Raw genomic sequence first — 21083 nt, forward strand, 5'->3', positions numbered from 1 at the left:
TCCCTGCTGCTCTCACATGCGTTCAAGTCCTCAGAAAAAGGAATTTTCCCTCCACACTTAATCAGATGGCAGGTTGTTCAACCTTGCCCGTCTAAGAGCGAAGACCAAAGTACGGAAGGTCCTCATCAGGGAACTCCTCTTTGCTTACGATGCTGTATTAACATCCCACACTGAAGAGTGTCTGCAGAGACTCTTCGACAGGATTGCGGCTGCCTGCAACGAAATTGGCTTAACCATCAGCCTCAAGAAAATGATCAGGGGACAGGATGTCAGAAATGCTCCATCCATCAATATCGGCGACCACGCTCTGGAAATGGTTCAAGAGTTCACCTATCTAGGCTCAACTATCACCAGCAAACTGTCTCGCGATGCAGAAATCAACAAGCGCATGGGAAAGGCGCCCGCTGCTATGGCCAGACTGGTCAAGAGAGTGTGGGAAAATGGCGCACTGACACGGAATACAAAAGTCCAAGTGCATCAAGCCCGCGTCCTCAGTACCTTGCTCTATGGCAGCGAGGCCTGGACGACGTATGTCAGCCAAGAGCGATGTCTCAATTCATTCCATCTTCGCTGCCTCCGGAGAATCCTTGGCATCAGGTGACAGGACCGTATCTCCAACGCAGAAGCCCTGGAGGCAGCCAACATCCCCAGCATATACACCCCACTGAGCCAGCGGCGCTTGAGATGGCTTGGCCATGTGAGCTGCATGGAAAATGGCAGGATCCCCAAGGACACATTGTACAGTGAGCTCGTCACTGGTATCAGACCCACCGGCGGTCCATGTCTCCTGTGACGCTGATCACAAGTCGTGGGAGTCAGATGCCAGTGATCGCCAGAGCTGGCGGACAGCCATGAAGGTGAGGCTAAAGAGTGGAGAGTCGAAGAGACTTAGCAGTTGGCAGGAAAAAAGACAAAAGCACAAGGGGAGAGCCTGTGTAACAGCCCCAGCAACCAATTTTATCTGCAGCACCTGTGGAAGAGTCTGTCACTCAAGAATTGGCCTTTATAGCCACTCCAGGCACTGCCTCACAAACCACTGATCACCTCCAGGCGCTTAACCGTTGTCTCTCGAGACAAGGAGGCCAAAGAAGAAGAACTGAGAGGCGTAGAGCAAGTGAGAGACCTTGGACTGAATGTCCACAGATCCCTGAAGGTAGCAGGACAGGTCAATAAAGGTGGTTCGAAGTCATATTGTTCCGACCAAGGTGGGAGTAATGCACTGTTACTTCAGTCCCACTACTCCAGAGGTCACAACATAGCAAGATACTTTTCCACCTACCAAAGAATAGCCAAATTAGACACTTGTTTGTCCCCCCAAATAAAAGCACACAAAATCAGGTTTCTTTAAGCAACATTAACTATTTAAATCGAAAAGAAATAAGTCTTAACTAAGGAGATAAATATATATGTGAAAAATCTCCTTATTTCCTTCACCCTCATATATACACATATTCAAAAAAATCCGGTTAACCGGGGAAAAGGATTTTTTTGGTTTACATCTGTTTCTTAGGAATAAAGAGGAAAAAATAAAATGATTGAGTTTATCACATTCTGGTAGGATGTTTTCGATAAGGTGAGGTGTTCCAGAGACGACTAGTCGGATGCCACTTGAAGTCTCTCCAGGCAAGGTTGTTGAACAGTCTGTGATGGGTAGGCGTTCAAGGCAATTTTTGTCTGTAGCAAGCGTCACACAGGTCTTTCAGCATAGGTGTAGCAACAGGTCTGCTTGGGTTTTGAAGCAGCAGTCTGGCAGGAGAAGCTTTGAGATTTCAGTATCTCCCAAAACACAGCAGGCAACAGCAACCACTCTTGAGGCAGGGATTCTTCAAAGACTGCAGGCACCTCTGACATATAGGGGTTTCTTCTCTGAAAAGCAGTCTTCCTCTACAGAGAGAAGTAACTTTTTTTTCCCCCTAGGTCTTTTTTCTCTCTCCACGCAGGTTACAGTCACATTTCAAATGCATGATTTCTTTTCAAGAGATGCACGTCTTCCTTTACAGAATCACAGAATACAGCGCAAAAGAGGCCCTTTGGCCCATCGAGTCTGCACCGATGCAGTCTACACCTGACCGGTCTACCTAATCCCATTTGCCAGCACTTGGCCCATAGCCTTGAATTTTATGACGTTTCAAGTGCTCACTCAGGTACTTTTTAAAGGATGTGAAGCAACCCACCTCTACCACCTCCCCAGGCAGTGCATTCCAGATCGTCAACACCCTCTGGGTAAAAAAGTTCTTCCTCAAATCCCCCTTAAACCTCCTGCCCCTCACCTTAAACTTCTGTCCCCTTGTAACTGACCCTTCAACTAAGGGGAACAGCTGCTCCCTATCCACCCTGCCCATGCCCCTTCTTGCACACCTCGATCAGTCTTCTCTGCTCCAGCGAAAACAACCCAAGCCTATCCAACCTCTCTTCATAGCTTAAATGTTCCATCCCAGGCAACATCCTGGTGAATCGCCTCTGCACCCCCTCCAGTGCAATCACAGCCTTCCTATAATGTGGCGACCAGAATTGCACACAGTACTCCAGCTGTGGCCTTACCAAAGTTCTATACAACTCCAACATGACCTCCCTGCTTTTGTAATCTATGCCTCAATTGATAAAAGCAAATGTCCCATATGCCTTTTTCACCACCCTATTAACCTGCCCTTCTGCCTTCAGAAATCTATGGACAAAAACGACAAGGTCCTCTGAACTTCCCAGTGTCAGGCCATTCATTGAATACTTCCATGTCACATTACTCCTTCCAAAGTGTATCACCTCACACTTTTCAGGGTTAAATTCCATCTGCCACTTTTCTGCCCATTTGACCATCGCGTCTATATCTTCCTGTAACCCAAGACACTCAACCTCATGGTTAACCACTCGGCCTATCTTCGTGTCATCCGCGAACTTACTGATCCTACCCCCCACATAGTCATCTATGTCGTTCATATAAATGACAAACAATAGGGGACCCAGCACAGATCCCTGTGGTACGCCACTGAACACTGGCTTCCAGTCACTAAAACAGCCGTCTGTCATCACTCTCTGTCTCCGACAGCTAAGTCAATTTTGAATCCACCTTATCAAGTTACCTTGTATCCCAAGTGCATTTGATTTCTTGATAAGTCTCCCATGTGGGACCCTGTCAAAGGCTTTGGTGAAATCCATGTAAACTACATCAACTGTACTACCCTCAGCTATACACCTGGTCACATGCTCAAAAAATTCAATCAAATTTGTTAGGCATAACCTCCCTCTGACAAAGCCATGCTGACTATTCCTAATCAAATTTTGCCTCTCCCAGTGGAGAGATTCTCTCCTTCAGAATTTTCTCCAATAGTTTCCCAACCACTGACATGAGACTCACTGGTCAAAAGTTCCCTGGCTTATCTCTACAACCTTTCTTAAATAATGGGACCACATTAGCTGTTGTCCAGTCCTCTGGAACCTCCCCCCTGGCCTGAGAGGAATTAAAAATTAGGGTCAGAGCCCCTGCAATCTCCACCCTCGCCTCCCACAGCATCCTGGGACACAAATCGTCCAGATTTGGAGATTTGTCTAATTTTAAGCCTGCCAAAACTTCCAATACCTTGTCACTCCCTATGACAATTTGCTCAAGAACCTCACAGTCTCTGAGTTCCATATCTACATCCTCATTCTCTTGGGTGAAGACAGATGTTAAGAATTCATTCAACACCCTACCAATGTCCTCTGGCTCCACCCACAGATTTCCCCCTTGGTCCCAAATGGGTCCTACTCTTTCCCTGGTTATCCTCTTCCCATTGATATACTTATAGAATATCTTGGGATTTTCCCTACTTTTACCAGCCAGAACTTTCTCATATCCCCTCTTTGCTCTCCGAATTGTTTTCTTAAGCTCCATCCTACACTTTCTGTACTCCACTAATGCTTCCATTGATTTGCTCTCCTTGTATTTGCTAAAAGCCTCTCTTTTCCTTCTCATCGTACCTTGAATGTTTCTGGTCATCCATGGTTCTCTGCGCTTGTTGCTCCTACCTATTACCCTAGAGGGAACATGTTGGGCCTGTACCCTCCCCATTTCCTTTTTGAATGCCCCCCACTGCTCTTCTGTAAATTTTCCGACAAGTAACTCTTTCCAGTCTACCTTGGCCAGATCCTGCCTTATTTTACTAAAATTTGCTCTCCCCCAATCCAAAACCTTTTTTTGCAACTTGTCTATTTCTTTCTCCATAACAAGCTTAAATTGTACCATGTTGTGGTCACTATCACCAAAATGCTCCCCCACCAACACATCAACCACCTGTCCGGCTTCATTCCCCAGAATTCGGTCCAGCACTGCACCCTCCCTAGTTGGATCCTGTACATATTGAGCAAAAAAGTTCTCCAGTATACATTTTAAGAACTCCACTCCATCCAAGCCCTTAACACGATGACTATCCCAATTAATGTTGGGAAAGTTGAAGTCACCTAATATAATTACCCTATTATTTTTACACACCTCTGAGAATTGCGCACATATTTGCTCCTCAATTTCCCGCTGACTATCTGGGGGTCTATAATAAACACCTAGCAACGTGGCTGTTCCTTTTTTATTCCTAAACGCTACCCATAAAGCTTCATTTGATGCCCTCTCCAAGATATCATCTCTCCTTACTGCAGTAACTAACTCCTTAACTAATATTGCAATGCCCCCTCCTCTTTCTCGCCTGAAGATTCTATATCCTGGGATATTGAGCTGCCAATCCTGCCCCTCCCTGAACCATGTCTCCGTGATGGCTACTATATCACAATTCCACGTATCAATCCTTGTCCTTAACTCATCCGTTTTACCTGTACTACTCCTGGCATTAAAGTAGAGGCCATCCATCCTGGTCTTACTCCCTTAAAACTTACTTCCGCAGTATTCCCTCTGACTTGTTTGCTCTTCTGTGTTAAGCTGTGTCCCTATTCTGCTAGGAGTCTGCGTCCCCTCCCCTGCCAAATTACTTTAAACTCCTCCCAACAGCACTAGCAAACCCGCCAACAAGGATGTTAGTCCCCCTCTGGTTCAGATGTAGACCGTCCCTCTTGTACTGGTCCCACCTTCCCCAGAAACGGTCCCAGTGGTCCAGGAATCTAAAACCCTCCCTCCTGCACCGACTCTTAAGCCACGCATTCATCTGTGCTATTCTCCTATTTCTATACTCGCTAGCACTGGGAGTAATCCAGAGATTACAACCTGAGAGGTCCTGCTTTTCAGTCTGCTGCCTAACTCCCTGAATTCTTGATGCAAGACCTCATCCCTCTTTCTACCTACGCCATTGGTACCAAAATGTACCATGACCTCTGCCTTATCACCCTCCCCCTTCAAGATGCCCTGCAGCCGCTCAGTGACATCCAGGACACTGACACCAGGTAGGCAACACACCATCCTGGAGTCACCATGACGGTCACAGTAGCGCCTATCAGTTCCCTTGACTATAGAATCCCCTATTACTATTGCTCTTCCTCCCTTTCCCCCTTCCTGTGCAGACATGCTGCTTGTGGTGCCAGAAGCTTGGCTCTGTCCCCACTCCCAGGAGGAACCAGCCTCCAAAATGGAATACCGATTTGCAAACGGGACCCCAGGGGACTCCTGAATGACCTGCCGGATTCTCTTGGACTGCCTGGTCACCTATTCCCTTCCTTCAAGTCCCTTCAGCTGCGGTGTGACCACCTCTCTATACGTGCTATCAACGATGCTCTCAGACTCGCGGATGCTCCACAGCGTTTCCAGCCACCATTCCAGCTCTGAAACCCGAGCTTCTAGGAGCTACAGCTGGACACGTTTCCTGCACACACAGCATAGCTGGTCCCGGGGACTGGAAATGTTCCCGGATTCCCACATGCAGCAAGAGGAGCAAACCACGGCTTTAAGCTCTCCTACCATGACTAAACCCTTTAAATTTATAACTTAAAACTTTAGAAGACTAATATAGTAAAAAAATAGATCAACTAAGTCTTGCTAAAACAATGATTTACAATTCAATCCAGCTTGAAAAATACCCACCAGGACTTACTCACCAGTTAGCTGTGCTCTGTGGAAACTCTTGGCTCCCCTCATGCTCTTTGAGAACAGTTAGGAAATGAAAGGAGCTCCTCACTCCCTCCTCATTGAACTCCCTCAGTCACAAAACTCCCACTTTAGCACTCTAATGCAACCCAAGTCAGCACTGTCAGATGGCCCACTTTTATACTGTCTGACTCTAGCCCCTAAAAACTGGTTTAAGCCAATTATCTAATTAACAAGGTGCAGCTGCAAGCAGAGCCTGAGTGAACTCTGTTTAAAGCTGGTCTAAAACTCACCTTCTCCAACCCAAACAGCAACTGTTAAGTTAATTTGCTAAATACAAGAAAAACTAGACTGTGATAAATTAATGATATGCTTTCAGATTACATGACTGATCCACTACTCCCCAAATCTTAACGCTGAGAGAAACGGAGGCCTGGTGCTTTTACACATTAACACAGACATCAGCCATCCCAGCTTCCTTCGCACAATTCCCAGTGATTCATTTCACAAAACTTTTGGTAAATTCCTGGGAACAGGTCTTTCTTTCACCCCATCTTCCTCCATCACCGATGACCCAGGATGTAGAGAGATCATGTAGGGGTGACTTTTTATGTATGAGGCAAGTGAGGAATCTGATGGAAAGAGCTTTCAGTAGTTAAAGGGATAATAATCCTATCCACTATGATTAAGCTCAAAACTTTCGTTAAACAGATGTGGCTTTGAAAAAAAAAAATCAGATTGCAGCACAGTTCATGGCAACACAAACCAACTGTTTCAATTCTGAAAAAATCAAGCACAAACAGCACAAAGCTCAGAGTGATCAGGTTAAAAACAAATGGGGTTAGGGTAGAGTCCAATATCCAGCTTATGCAAGGAAAGCCGTGAATTCATGATGCTGATCATCTATCACAAGCAGCCACATATCTATTTGGGCGAGGCTGCAACAGATAAGGTATTGTTAATGGCTCTAGAAAAACGTTCTGTTCTCCATTTTGAGCTTGAAAACAGTAAAAAAAGAATCAAAATTTTATACCGGTTACACAAAAACTCATTGATCCATAGTATGCCCGTGAGGAACTTGCCGCACCACCCCCCCCCACCCACCCCTCAGTCACACACAGTATGTGGGTTTGTATTTATCTCTTTTCAATTTGACAAGGGCTCAATTGCAATCACGCAGCATCTGTCATGCATGAAGTCAACAATCTGCAAAAAGAAAGCTACCAAGGTTGCATTTATATAGTGTCTGTGAACATAAAAATCAAGATGTTTTACAGATAGACAAATGGAAATGAACGGCAAGTAAGGAAAGGAGATAACAGAGGATGACCAAAAACCTGGAAATGGTTGGTCATGGAAAAAAATCTGGTTGGGATTATCCTTGCCCTTAAGGTGAAAATTAAAAAAGCTTAAACCCAAGCAGAGCGTTTGCAAAGCCTAAAGTTAAGGTATCTGTCACAGGTAACAATGAAAGGGAGCTGATTCCAGACACGGAAATAATCCTTTCTCCATTAATCTTTGTCCAAAAAATTTAGTTATCGTGATTTATCAAAGCCTTTTTCTTTATTACTGGAAGAAGGCTTCCTATTCAGTTTCATTGTTCAGCTAGTCAACTTTTTTTTGTTGGAAAAGTAAAGAAACAGCATCAACACGACAAAGAACTGTGAAATGCAAGTAGAATGTAGAGTATTCTCTATGTAAATGGCAGTGCAAGTACAGAAAACACCTGCACAGTGAGGCATATGAACACAGGAAGCCGAGAGTACATCAGAAATAAACCAAATAAAAAGAGAAATCATTGCTGCAGAAGCTGTTTATGATTGGACAGGCACGTCTGGAACTAAGTGAAGGCAGCCCCACTGAGCTGACAATCAAGGAGACGTGCTAGAGGAGACTGGTTGCGGTCGACTGTCTCAAAGGCTACAGAATGGTCAAGGAAGACAAGGAAGGATAGTGCACTATGGTCATAGTCACAGAAGAAGACATCACGTTACTTTGATAAGGGCAGTTTCAGTACTCTAACAGGGAGGAAATCTGATTGGAGTGATGCAAGAAGGACGTTGCAGGAAAAATGGTAGTGGCATTTGGAGACAAACACATGTATGGCGTGGTAGTAATTTGCAAGGATGGGAGGGGTCAAGTTTGAATTTTTGGGATGATGGGGATTGTAATTTTGAAAGGCAGGGGGCTAGTACCTGAGGAGAGAGAGCCATTTACAATGTCAGCTAACATGGAGATATGTTGTGTGGACAGCAGTTTAGTAGGAATTTGTGGACAACGAGGATTGAGAAGTGAGACCCGAACGAAAGCCTGCCTGTCTTCAAGTGGCTGCTGGGTTAAATACTAGAGGAAGAAAGAAGAAAGTTTAAAGAAAAAAAATCAGATTCGTGTCTAATTCCGAATTTAGTTTGTTGAAATACTTTCCAAAATTTAAATGAAAACATTTTTTCTCATTATTCAGGATCTTCAGGAAGCTGGTGAGCTGCTACTTACACCCATCCTGCAAAACCACCAGAAAACATGTCAAGTAAATATTTTCCTTCTAGTTACTGCACAGTTCTACATACCTGCACTTTCTACTGCAATGCTGCTGTACGGTGGAGGAGCAGCCTCAGCTCCAGATTCTGACACCTCCAATGTCTCTTCCTCATTCTGCAACTGAAATCGACAAAAGACCAGATACAAGTTACCATTCAGCACTAACAGCAGTTATGTGAAATATAAAACCTTTATTAAAGGCAAACTTCAGGAAAAAAAAAACCAAAATTCTTACTGACCAAAGTCTGTTTTCATACCTCTCTTCTACCTCTAATGCAATACTTTTTCACAATCATCTCTTTCTCTCCTCCCTAATCATATAATCTTAATGCATGGAAGGTAGCTATTTAGCCCAGTTTATTTGCATAAAACTACAAAATTTAGAACAAACGTTGCTCCCTCACATCCCTGAAAGGAAATGCAATATTAGAGACTGTCCATCAGCGCAGGCATTTTACTCGTATGCAGAAAAATATCTTTGTCGTTTCTGCTGGTGAAGGCTTTGACTCATTGCTGGGCTTCAGCTCCAGAGGGACTATTTGTGCTCCAACTATTATTCATGCAAAGCGGGAAGGGAGAAAGAGAGTGCTTTTGAGTTCAATCCTTTCCTCATCCCGCAACATGGATCTGGATAGCGATCAGGAACAAAAGCCACACACATTCACATGTCTGAAATTTCCTCCAAAATTGGTCTGGCAAAGGCAGGTAACATTTGAGACATTTATGCAAGGAATTTTGGAAATCTCTCTCAGGCAGGAGCTTTTCCTGAGAAAGTCCCTTTTATGTCATCTTTGACTAGAAAACAAGAGGATTTTGACCCCAGTCAAGATGGCAACATGGAAGGTCAATATAATGAGTTACGGAAAGGAGAAAATACGATTAGCATGTCTTCTGATTTAAGATTGCGAGTCAGTCACCCTTGCTGGAAAGCATAGATATGGGCAACATTTAAGGGAAGATTTGGACTTGGCTGTGACATCCTGCGCAAACAGTCTGCTGTAACTCCCTAACTAAGCTCCGCACTGGAAAAATGGCCACTTAGATAAGGTACAGGAAACTGCAGATGTTTGTGATCATCAGCTTCACTAGATATGGGAAAGGAGGTGGGCAAGAAAAAGAGAAACTTACTGGCTATTTCTTGGCTACCAACAAATTCAGTGAAGTCATTCCTATTTTACTTTTTTAAAAATGTTTTTATTTATTGGATCTCAGGATGTGGGCAATGCTAGCAAAGCTGCACATACTGCCAATTCCTAGTTACCCTGGGGTAATGATTTCAGGACCTTTTTGAAACAGTGCAGTTCTTAAGTCGATGATTGCCTATCTAATATTGTGTCTAAGCATTCAGAAATTTTGACACAGAAACAATGAACGTGCTCGCATGAAGTTGCTGCTTATTCTTGAGCAAGATCATGGGTCTTTGAGATACTGTTGAACTGCGATAATTCACCACTGTAGCTGCAGGATGCACCAAGTCCAGTGGCAAGGAAGCTCATCAAGCAGACTGCTCAGTCCTGATTCAGTTTTCCGTGAATGACAGATCATCATGTTTCTGACAGAATTTAATATCTTCAAATTAAATTTTATGCTCCTTCATAACAAAAATGCACATTTTTGTCTTTCATGGATTTAACTTAAAATTTGTTTAAAAAGTAAAATTGCGCCAATGTTGGTAACCCCCAAAGTCATCCAGAGTGACAGATGCAATTACCATGCTTTTTCCGAGACAGGCCCACATTAGATTATTTGGAACAATCCAAAGACACATTAAAAATGATGTCACAACTAAATGATTGAGAGATCTCAGCACAACAGCTAGTTAAAGTAAGGGCATCCACTACCTCTTCAGGTGATTTATGGGGGTATTTTATTTTATTGGCAGTAGCTGGCATAAAACAAATCCAGGAAGTACATCCTGACTTCTTTATAAGGCTTTTTTTTCAGTTTTAAACCATCAGTGAAAGGATTACTGGATATTTTAAGCTACTTTTTTCAAAACCTATTCCTTGTTACAATACATTCACTGCAGCACCCTTATAGCCAGATTACTCATCAGGACATATATGTTTATAGCATAACTGATATTTTACATCATTCGGTACACAAGAGGATGACAGATTATCTGACAATTGAAAAGTGTTCAGTGTATGTCTCCACATGTGAAAAATGAGATGGTGTTGAGGACAAGTTTTTAAACAGAAGTTTGATTTTTCATTAAGAGAAATGCCCACATACCATAATATTGGAGATTCCTTTCAAAATACCCATTTGGAGAGACCCATTACTATTCAATTAACTCCTTGAGGATTACAAAAATAAGATCAATCCAAAAATACAGCAAATCATAAAGATTAACCTAATTGATAAAACGTCTCACTGGACTGTGGGTTTTCTGCACATTATGTAGATCCTTGTTTACACATGTTTTTAGAATTAGAATTACAACATTACAGCGCAGTACAGGCCCTTCGGCCCTCGATGTTGCGCCGACCATCTGACCTACACTATTCCATTTTCATCCATATGTCTATCCAATGACCACTTAAATGCCCTTAAAGTTGGCGAGTCTAAAATGTATGAAAAAATACCTAGAAATCTTGAATAGGCAGATAAAACTATTGTAAACAAAGCTGCACTATTAGAATAGTCCTGCTTTAGTAATAAACTGCCAGTAATATTAAATTCTCCCAAGAAGCAAAAGCACATAAAATTATCCATGACCAATCCTAGGAAAAGTCAGGCCAGCTCCAGGAGACTATGGTTACTAGAATTCCTTTAAAAAAAATTATTCATGGGATGTGCGCATTGCTGGCAAGGCCGGCATTTATTGCCCATCCATAACCGACAGCCAGAAGGTGGTGGGGAGCCACCTTCTTGAACTGCTGCAGTCCATCTGGCGTAGGTACACCCACAGTGCTGCGAGGGACGGGGTTCCAGGATTTTGACCCAATGACAGTGAAGGAATGGCGATAAGATCCAAGTCAGGATAGTGTACAACCTGGATGGGAACTTGCAAATGGTGCCGTTTCCACGTGTCTACTGTCCTTGTTCTTCTGGGTGGTAGCAGTCACGGGTTTGGAAGGTGCGGTCAAAGGAACCTGGGCATCTTGTAGATGGTACACACTGCTGCCACAGTGTACCAGTGGTGGAGGGAGTGAATGGCATCCCATCCACCACCTTATAACAAACAGGCCACTTGGTCCAGCTTGAGTGCTGTTGGAGCTACACTCATCCAGGCAAGTGTGAGTGTATTCCCATTAACTTCAATTTTGATAGGGCTCCTTCATGCCACACACTCAGTCAAATGCTGACTTGATATCAAGGGCAATCACACTCACCTTATCTCTGGAATTCAACTCTTTTGTCCATGACTGGACCAAGGCTGTCAAGAAGTCTGGAGCTGAGTAGCGCTGGCGGAACCAAAACTCTGCATTGATGAGTAGGTTATTGCTGACTAAGTGCTGCTTGATAGCACTGTCAATGACACCTTCCATCAATTTGCTGATTGAGTGTTGACTAATGGGGTAGTAATTAGCAAGATTGGATTTGTTGTGCTTTTTGTGACAGGTCATACTTGGATAATTTTCCACACTGTTGGGTAGATGCCCGTGTTATAGCTGTACTTCAACAGCTGGCTAAGGGCATGGCTAATTCTGGAGCAGACGTCTCAGTACTACAGTTGGGATGTTGTCTGGGCCCATGGCCCTTGCTGTATCCAGTGCCTTCAACCATTTCTTATCATGTGGAGTCAAATTGTCTGAAGACTGGCATCTATGATGGTGGTGACCTCAGAAGGAGGCCAAGATGAATCATCCACTCGGTACTTCTGGCTTAAGATGGCTGCAAATGCTTTAGCCTCGTCTTTTGCAATGATGTGCTGGGCTCCCCCATCATTGAGGATGGGGATGTTTGTGGAGCCGCCTCCTCCAGTTACTTGTTTAACTGTCTAATCACAAATAGATGCGGCAGGACTGCAGAACTTTGATCTGACCCATTTGTTGTAGGATCGCTTAGCTGCCTAAAGCATGCTGCTTCTGCTGTTTAGCATGCATACAGTTCTCTGTTGTAGCTTTACCAGGTTGGCACCTCATGTTAGGTATGCCTGGTGCTGCTCCTGGCATGTCCTCCTACTCTTGTTAATGAACCAGGGTTGCTCCTCTGACTTGATGGTAATGGCAGAGTGAGGGATATGCCGGGCCATGAGGTTACAGAGTGTGGTTGAACATAATTCTGCTGCTGATAGCCCACAGCACCTCATGGATGCCCAGTTTTAAGCTGCTGGATCTGTTCTGAGTCAATCCTATTTTGCACAGTGGTAGTAGCACAATACTGGTTGGAGTCACAAGGGAAGGTGATTGTGGTTATGGAGACTAATCATCTTCACCCCAGGACATTACTGCAGGAGCTCCTCAGGGTAGCATCCTCGGCATAACTATCTTCAGCTGCTTCAATGACCTTCCCTCCATCATAAGATCAGAAGTGGGGATGTTCACTGATGATTGATACTGAATACTGTGTATTCAAAACTCTTCAGATAATGAAGCAGCCCATGCCCACATACAGCAAGATCTGGACAACATTCAGGCTTGAGCCGACAAGTAGCAAGTAACATTTGTGTCACACAGGTGCCAGGCAATGGCCATCTCCAACAAGAGAGAATCTAACCATATCCCCATGACATTCAACGGCATTACCATCGCTGAATTTTCACACTATCAACATTTTGGGGATCACTGACCAGAAACTTAACTGGACCAGCCATGTAAATACTGCAGCTACAAGAGCAGGTCAGAGACTAGGAATTCTGCACCAAGTAAATCACGTCCCGACTCCCCAAAGCCTGTCCACCATCTGCATGGCACAAGTCAGGCGAGTGATGGCATACTCTCCATTTTCCTGGATGAATTCAGCTCCAAAACTCAACCATCCAGGACAAAGCAGCCCGCTTGATCAGCACTACATCCACCACCTTAAACATTCACTCCCTCCACCACAGCTGCACAGTGACAGTGGTGTGTACCATCTACAGGATGCACTGTAATGACTCGCTAAGCCTCCTGCAACAGAACCTTCCAAACCCACGAAGGACAAAGGTGGCAGATACATGGGAACACCACCTGCAAGTTCCGATCCAAATCACTCACCTGACATGGAACTATATAGCTGTTCTTTCACTGTCGCTGGGTCACAATCCTGGAGCTCCCTTCCGAACAGCACTGTGGGTGTACCTCAACCAAATGGACTGCAGCAGTTCAAGAAGGCAGCTCACCATCACCTGCTCAAGGGCAATTCGGGATGGGCAACAAAATGCTGGTCTTGCCAGCAATGCCCACATCCCAGAAACAAACAAAAAAACTCCTGACTTTTGTCTTGCGTGGATAAGCTTTGGAGATATCAGGAGGTGTGTTACTCGCCGCAGAATTCCTCGCTTCCGACATGCTCTTGTGGACATAATATTTATATAGCTCGTCCAGTGAAGTTTCTGGTCAATAGTAACTCTCCAGGATGTTGTTGATGGGGGATTCAGTGATGGTAATGCCACCTGTCAAGGCAATTTTTATGCAAATCTGACTAACCACATAGCCCAAAACCAGTGATATGTTGCTCCCCCAGCCAAACACCTCACTCTGATGACTTGCCTGATAACTTGCCTAAGTTTGATGTGGGGCAATTAACTGTGGCTTACTGGATATATATATATGATAAAATGCAGACGATGTACTGATGATATATCAAGCTGCCCTAACCCACATGTGAGGAGTCATGGTCAGCACTACAAACAAATATAAATTATATTGCACATCTTATCAGTATTCTAGGTACAACACACCTAAGTAATGAAAGAAATGGGATCTAAAAGTTAACTGATGCCACTAAACTGATATGCAAATTAGTCTTTCCATAAACCATCCTTTATTACAATGCCATCTGTTCTCAACTAGGACATTGCATGCAATGAAAGCTCATGGAGGTGACATGCTCTCACATGCATTAAATATACACCTTCTAGTTTCTCTGAAATGTTACAGTGGAATGCCTCAAACCATTTTTTGCTGATCCATCACAAATCATTTACAAATAACAAAAAAGATGAAGTGCATAATCCTCTTGTGGCAATTCATGTCTGTCTACCCTCAGTGCGGCAGTTGGGTGGGGGGGGGGGGTGCAGGTGCAGTGGGATATGCAGGGTTCGTTGGGGGTCAAGATGGCTCCAAGAGAAATTGCCTGGTGCTCAAAGATTGCAACTAAGGCAATCCTCTATGGCAAACATTTAGTCCAAATCCAAGCCAGCAGTTCCACATTACACTGGGGCGCTTTTGCTGGTTCAACACAAGAACCTTTGTGCATTCTTCCCACTCAACATTTTATTACCTTCATTAAATCACTGGGTTTAAACACTGCCCAAAACAATTTGCATTTATATGACATCTTTAATACAAGAAAAACATCTAACAGTGCACAGAGGTGTAAAAGAAAAATGGACATCAAGTCACAAGAGGTTAGATCACCAAGAGCTTGGTCAGAAATGAGTTTTAAGAATTGTCTTAAAAGGAGGAAAGACAGATGAATTTAGGGAGGGAATTTCAAAGAGTGGAATCGATGTGATTTTGGATTCAGCTAGGAATCATCTTTGAAAGCAACAGCATGGACACAGTTTCTGAAACAATTCTCACTGGATGTAATATTAGAATATAATGTCTCTCACGATGGCTGTCACTACAGATGGGAATACAAGAAATTGTTGAAAAGAAACAGCGATGGCATACCAACTTGCATAACAAAATGGCAAGAGGCGTTCGCCTCGCACCATAGGCAAGCAGCAAGTGGAAGTGATAACTTCATCACACAGCCCCCTGCCAAGGGAAGGCAAAGTCCTTTGCAGCACTCTTGCTTCTGGAACAAGCAATTTGAAAGTAGGTTACCTATCAAAATAGGCAGAGATGCCAACCCCTAATGGAATAGATTTTTCTGGGAACTAATCAGTGTAGTACATTGGAACATAAGTGGGATAAAACATCTATTCCAACAGATATCAAGTGAGGACAAAAATACAAATACATACAGTCTCTATGACTGCAATTAATATACAGGAGCTTCCCAGCTCCCCAGTTCGCACATTTCCAGAAGATCAACAGTGGAAGAAGTGTGTTTCTCTTTCACTCAATCATGTCCAAGGCACTAAAATAAAAGCAAAATACTGCGGATGCTGGAAATCTGAAATAAAAACAAGAAATGCTGGAACCACTCAGCAGGTCTGGCAGCGTCTGTGGAAAGAGAAGCAGAGTTAACGTTTCGGGACAGTTCTGAAGGGTCATTGACCCGAAACGTTAACTCTGCTTCTCTTTCCACAGACGCTGCCAGACCTGCTGAATGGTTCCAGCATTTCTTGTTTTTATGTCCAAGGCACTTCTGCCTTTGAGAGCAGCTGTTTCCAACAAAGAGCACAACCAGTCACAAGTTTGCACTAAAGATGCAGGGTCAGCTACTTAAATGAACCACGTGACTTTTCTCTTGGATGCACAAATTCTGTGTTTTTGTATTAAAGTTGACTGTCCTAAATGTCTACTTTTTTTAAAACTCCCTGAATGACTCTCAAATGAATTGACATTAGGCCATCCAAGGAAAATTACTACACAAATTAGGCCTGTTTTCGCTAGAATTTGGAAGGTTAAGGGGTGATCTGATCGAAGTCTTCAAGATATTAACAGGAAAAGACAGGCTAAATAAAGATAAACTATTTCCACTGGTTGGAGATTCTAAAACTAGGGGGGCATAGCCTAAAAATTAGGACCAAACCATTCAGGAGAGATGTTAGAAAGCACTTCACACAAACGGTGGTAGAGGTTTGGAACACACTCCCACAAACAGCAGTTGAAGTTAGAACAGTTATTAATTTTAAATCTGAGATAGATTTTTGTTAAGCAAAGATATGAAGGGATTTGGGCCAAAGGCAGGTAAATGGAGTTAGGCTGAGGATCAGCCACGATCTCAGTGAATGGCAGGACAGGCTCGAGGGACTGAATGGCCTACTCCTGTTCCTATCTTCCTATGTAAACACAGTCAATAGAAAACTGAAGATTTCAAATCTAAACACTTCAGAAAAAAGGACTACTTTACCAAGTTCTACAGCTGTGGCATTTTGCCCAACAATTTTATGTCTGGAGCTAAAATAAATTATATCCCTTTCTATTCAAACTCAAATAGCAAGCCTGCTAAGATTACATGTCACAACAAATGCCTGTTAAGATAGGATTCACCTATTTTGTATACCTTGTTTCACTGTATCTCCTGCTCTATTGTGCACTGCATTATAAAAATGCATAAAGTTTTTTCAAAAATGCAAATTCTACAGCAGAAACAGACATGCTAGAGCTAATTGTACAGTAGGTGAAAGAATTAATAGAAATCAATAGAAAGTGCTTACATATGGTTTCAGGCCAATGCATGGTTGTAAAAACAAACACATCTAAAAACTTCCATTTCTATAGCATCTTTAATAAAATCTCCCAAGTCATTTCATGAAAACCTTCCAGGCTAACATTAAAAGGTACAATAGCATCACCAAATATGCTTCATTAGACCAAGGAGCTGATTTACAGGCATAATTGGATTCAGGGTTGTTTTTATTTGTATGCGGCATTTCATAGTTTGTGACAAGTGGGGCTAATATTGTTTCAAAACTTCCCATACATAACGCAAGGCTTTCCCTCAAAACAGTTCCCAGCAGGGAAGGAGCAATCACAAAAACAAGACTGATCCTCACCACTCAGAAGGTAATCTGATAAGCTGTGAAGTATTTATAGTACTGGTGAATATTTATAGTCCTTGTAAATGGTTATCCTATACTGCATCTCAGACTCCCCTTATGGGTCTTTCCCATTATCAGAAACAAAAAGGTTATTTGGGACCCCATAATGAGTCCTCCCCAAAGATGTATACTATTTTAAAATGTATACTCCCTTTTCTCATCTTAAATAATTAACTTATATTGTCTTTTGGGGACAGACAGCATTAAATAGACCTTCAACAGTTGTAGGAAAAGCTTTGAGATAGATATACCACTCCGAAAAATGCCAATCACCATATTGTAACCTAATTTTCACGTAGGTCGTCACTTTTAAGAAAAACGCATAGCTCATGATTTGAAATGAGTTTGCAGTTCCAATTACACTGTTTCTAATTACCACTCTCAACATTACGCTGGCAGCTTTTGACCCTTTGGCCCAAGGTTGCCAACAAAAGAATGAAGTGGGGCTCTCACCATTTCTCCAAGACATAGACAGACTGGAACCGTATTTCAAGACTTTAGGCTGCGTTTCAAGAGTGACATAAATCCAGTCCGGATGTCATTTTAAAACAAGATGTGTGACCGTCATTCCCAATTAAGATGGTCTGTCTCCGCAAACACTGCATTTACCAACGCAGAAGGCAATCTCAATGCGACTCACAAACCCGCTCCTCTTGCGTGCAACATATAAATAACAAAATTGAGTTGGTTTGATACCTATTATTTTATCATTGATAGCGGGATATTAAAGCCGGTGCCATGATTCGCAAGGCTACCGTCAGCCAGTAGCGTGATAAACACTTCCGCCGTTACCCCCCCCCCACCCACCCGACCACGGTCCATTTTAATGGAGTGAGGCCTAGTGGACAACGCCAAGCCTCGGCGTCTCCCGGTAATCGCCAGCCGAACAGCCTATTACCTGCTCAGGGCTGACCAGACCCACCCTCCCCGGAGATGCCGAGTGACGAGCGGTGCGCGGTTACTCACCGCCTGATACCGATTGCTGCTATCCGCCATGGCACAGGGAACAAGCGAGTCTTCCTGCTGCTGGTACCGGGAGGAAAGGGGAGCGAGGCCGGCGGAGCCTTTTGTTGTATATTTCCCCTTTATTTTGCGGTCCGATCACCAACTGGGTCACGTCGCAGCCGCACCGGATGTGACTGTCCGAGACTCCCGGTAGAGAAAGGCAGCAGACAGCGCCGCCCAGCCTGGCAGCATCGCTACTGCAAGTGTTAGAGAGCGTGCGGAGCCTCTACCAGGCAACAGCGGTACTGCAAGCTTGTTCAATGACCGGCTCACCCATGCTCTGTTTGGTTCCACCCAGCCCACTCGACACCTGACCTCATTACAGCCTTGGTCCAAGCATGGACAGAAGAGCTGAATTCCAGAGATGAGGCGAGAGTGGCTGCCCTTGACTTCAAGGCAGTATTTCTCCAAGTCTGGCTTGAAGGAGCCCTCGCAAAATTGAAGTCAATGGGATTCAGGGAGGTAAATCTCCATTGTCTGGAGTCATACCTATCACAAAGGAAGTTAGTTGCGGTTGTTGGAGGCCGATCATCTCAGCCCCAGGATATCGCTGCAGGAGTTCATCAGGGCACTGACCTCGACCCAACCATCTTCAGCTGCTTCATCAATGACCTTCCCTCCATGATAAGGTCAGCAGTGGGGATGTTTGCTGATGACGGCACAGTGTTCGGTTCTATTTGCAACTCCTCAGATAATGAAGCTGTCCTTGCCCCCACGTAGCAAGACCTGGACAACATTCAGTCATGGGCTGATAAGGGGAAAATAACATTTGCTCCACCTAGTGCCAGGTAAGGACCATCTGAGTGACAGATTAACTGCATCTAGAGTGTCAGCTATGGCTCAGTTGGTAGCACCCCCACCTCTGAATCATAGAATTATGGGTTCAAGTCCCACTCCAGTCCTGAGAGAGTGCTGCATTGTTGGAGGTGCTGTCTTTTGGATGTGACATTAAACCGAGGCCATCTGCCTTCTCAGTGGATATAAAAGATCCCACAAGCACTATTTTGAAAAGAGCAGGGGTGTTATCCGCAGTGTCCTGGCCAATATTTATTCTCAATCATCTTCACAAAGAAAATTATTGGTCATTATCACATTCCTGTTGTGGGAGCTTGCTGTGCACGAATTGGCTACCACGCTTTCTACAACAGTGACTACACATCAAAAGTACTTCATTGGCTGTAAATGCTTTGGGGTTGTGAAAGGTGCCATATAAATGAAAGTCTTTTTTTCTCCAATCAGAGAGTATCTAATCATCTCCCCTTGACATTCTACTACATTACTATCGCTGAAACCTCCACCATCAGCATACTGGGGGTCACCATTGACCAGAAACTTAACCTCACCAGCTACAAAAATACTGTGGCTATGAGAGCAGGTCAAGGCTGGATATTCTGCAGCAAGAAACTCAACTCCTGACTCCCCAAAACCTTTCCATCATCTACAAGGCACAAATTAGAAATGATGAAATATTTTTCACTTGCTGGGATGAGTGCAGCTCCAACAACACTAAGAAACTGGACGCCATCCAGGACAAAGCAGCCTGCTTGATAAGCACACCAACCACCATTTTAAACATTCACTTCCTCCACCACCAACGCACAAGATCAAGGGCAGCAGGCACATAGAAACACCACTATCTGCAAGTTCTCCTTCAAGTCACACACCATCCTGACTTGGAAATAAATCGCCATTCCTTCATCGTTGCTGGGTCAACATCCAGGAATTCCCTACCTAACAGTACTGTTGGTATATCTACACCACACGGACTGCAGCAGTTCAAGAAAGCGGCAAAGCGGCTCACCACCATCTTCTGAAGGGCAATCAGGGACAAGCAATAAATGCTGGTCTTGCCAGCGATGCCCACATCCCATGAAAGAATAAGAACAGGCAGGAATAGGCCATACAGCCCCTTGAACCTGCTCCTCCACTTATTAAGACCATGTTTGATCTTCTACATCAACTCCATGTTCCCAATTGATCCCCATATGCCTTGATTCTCTGAGTCCAAAAATCTATCGATCTCAGCCTTGAATATACTTAACAACTGAGCACCTAAAGCACTCTGAAGTAGAGAATTCCAAGGATTCTTACCCTTTGAGTGAAGAAATTTCCCTGCATCTCAGTCCAAAATGGCCTTCCACTTATCCCGAGACTATGCCCCCTAGTTTTACACTCTCAAGCCAGGCGAACAGCCTCTCAACATCTACCTTGTCAAAGCCTTTCAGAATCTTTTTTGTTCCAATGAGATCACCTCTCATTCTTCTGAACCCCAAAGAGTATAGGCCTGTTCAACTCACTGTCCTCATAGGATAACCTTCTCAACCCAGGGATCAATCTAGTGAACCTTTGCTGCAGTGCTCTAAGGCAAGTGTATCCTTCCTTAGGTAAGGAGACCAAAACTATACACAGTACTACAGGTGTGATCTTTACCAAAGCCCTGTACAATTGCAGCAAGACTTCTCTAGTCTTGCACTCCAACCCACTTGCAATAAAGGCCAACATATCATTTGCCTTCCTAATTGCTTGCTGTATCTGCATATTAACTTTCGGTGTTTCCTGTTAATTAATTCCTGTCCAATTAATTAGCTGCCGCTGGGACACCATCCAATTGAGGATGGCAGCCCGCCTCTCAGAGCCCCCCTGCCAGGCCCTGGCAATCGGAGGGGTGAAACCTCCAGTGGCAGTGTTGGAGCCACAGGGATGGTCATTGCCGCCAAGGGACCATTCGTGGGC

The 21083-nt window shown here is 44.0% G+C and overlaps 1 protein-coding gene across 1 annotated transcript in view; it reads right to left on the reverse strand.

Moving 5' to 3' along the window:
• LOC137376014 (NEDD4 family-interacting protein 1) overlaps positions 1-18505 on the reverse strand; it is a 59052-nt gene extending 40547 nt beyond the window's left edge. The window contains exons 1-2 of the mRNA XM_068043927.1: positions 18312-18505; positions 8566-8656 (exon numbers count right to left, since the gene is read on the reverse strand). Of these exons, the coding sequence (XP_067900028.1) occupies positions 8566-8656; positions 18312-18341 (121 nt within the window). The 5' untranslated portion in view covers positions 18342-18505. The remainder of the gene's footprint in view (positions 1-8565; positions 8657-18311) is intronic.
• Positions 18506-21083: the final 2578 nt, after the last annotated feature.

This window comes from Heterodontus francisci, chromosome 12, assembly GCF_036365525.1.
Source record: "Heterodontus francisci isolate sHetFra1 chromosome 12, sHetFra1.hap1, whole genome shotgun sequence".
In the NCBI taxonomy this organism is placed as follows: Eukaryota; Metazoa; Chordata; class Chondrichthyes; order Heterodontiformes; family Heterodontidae; genus Heterodontus; species Heterodontus francisci.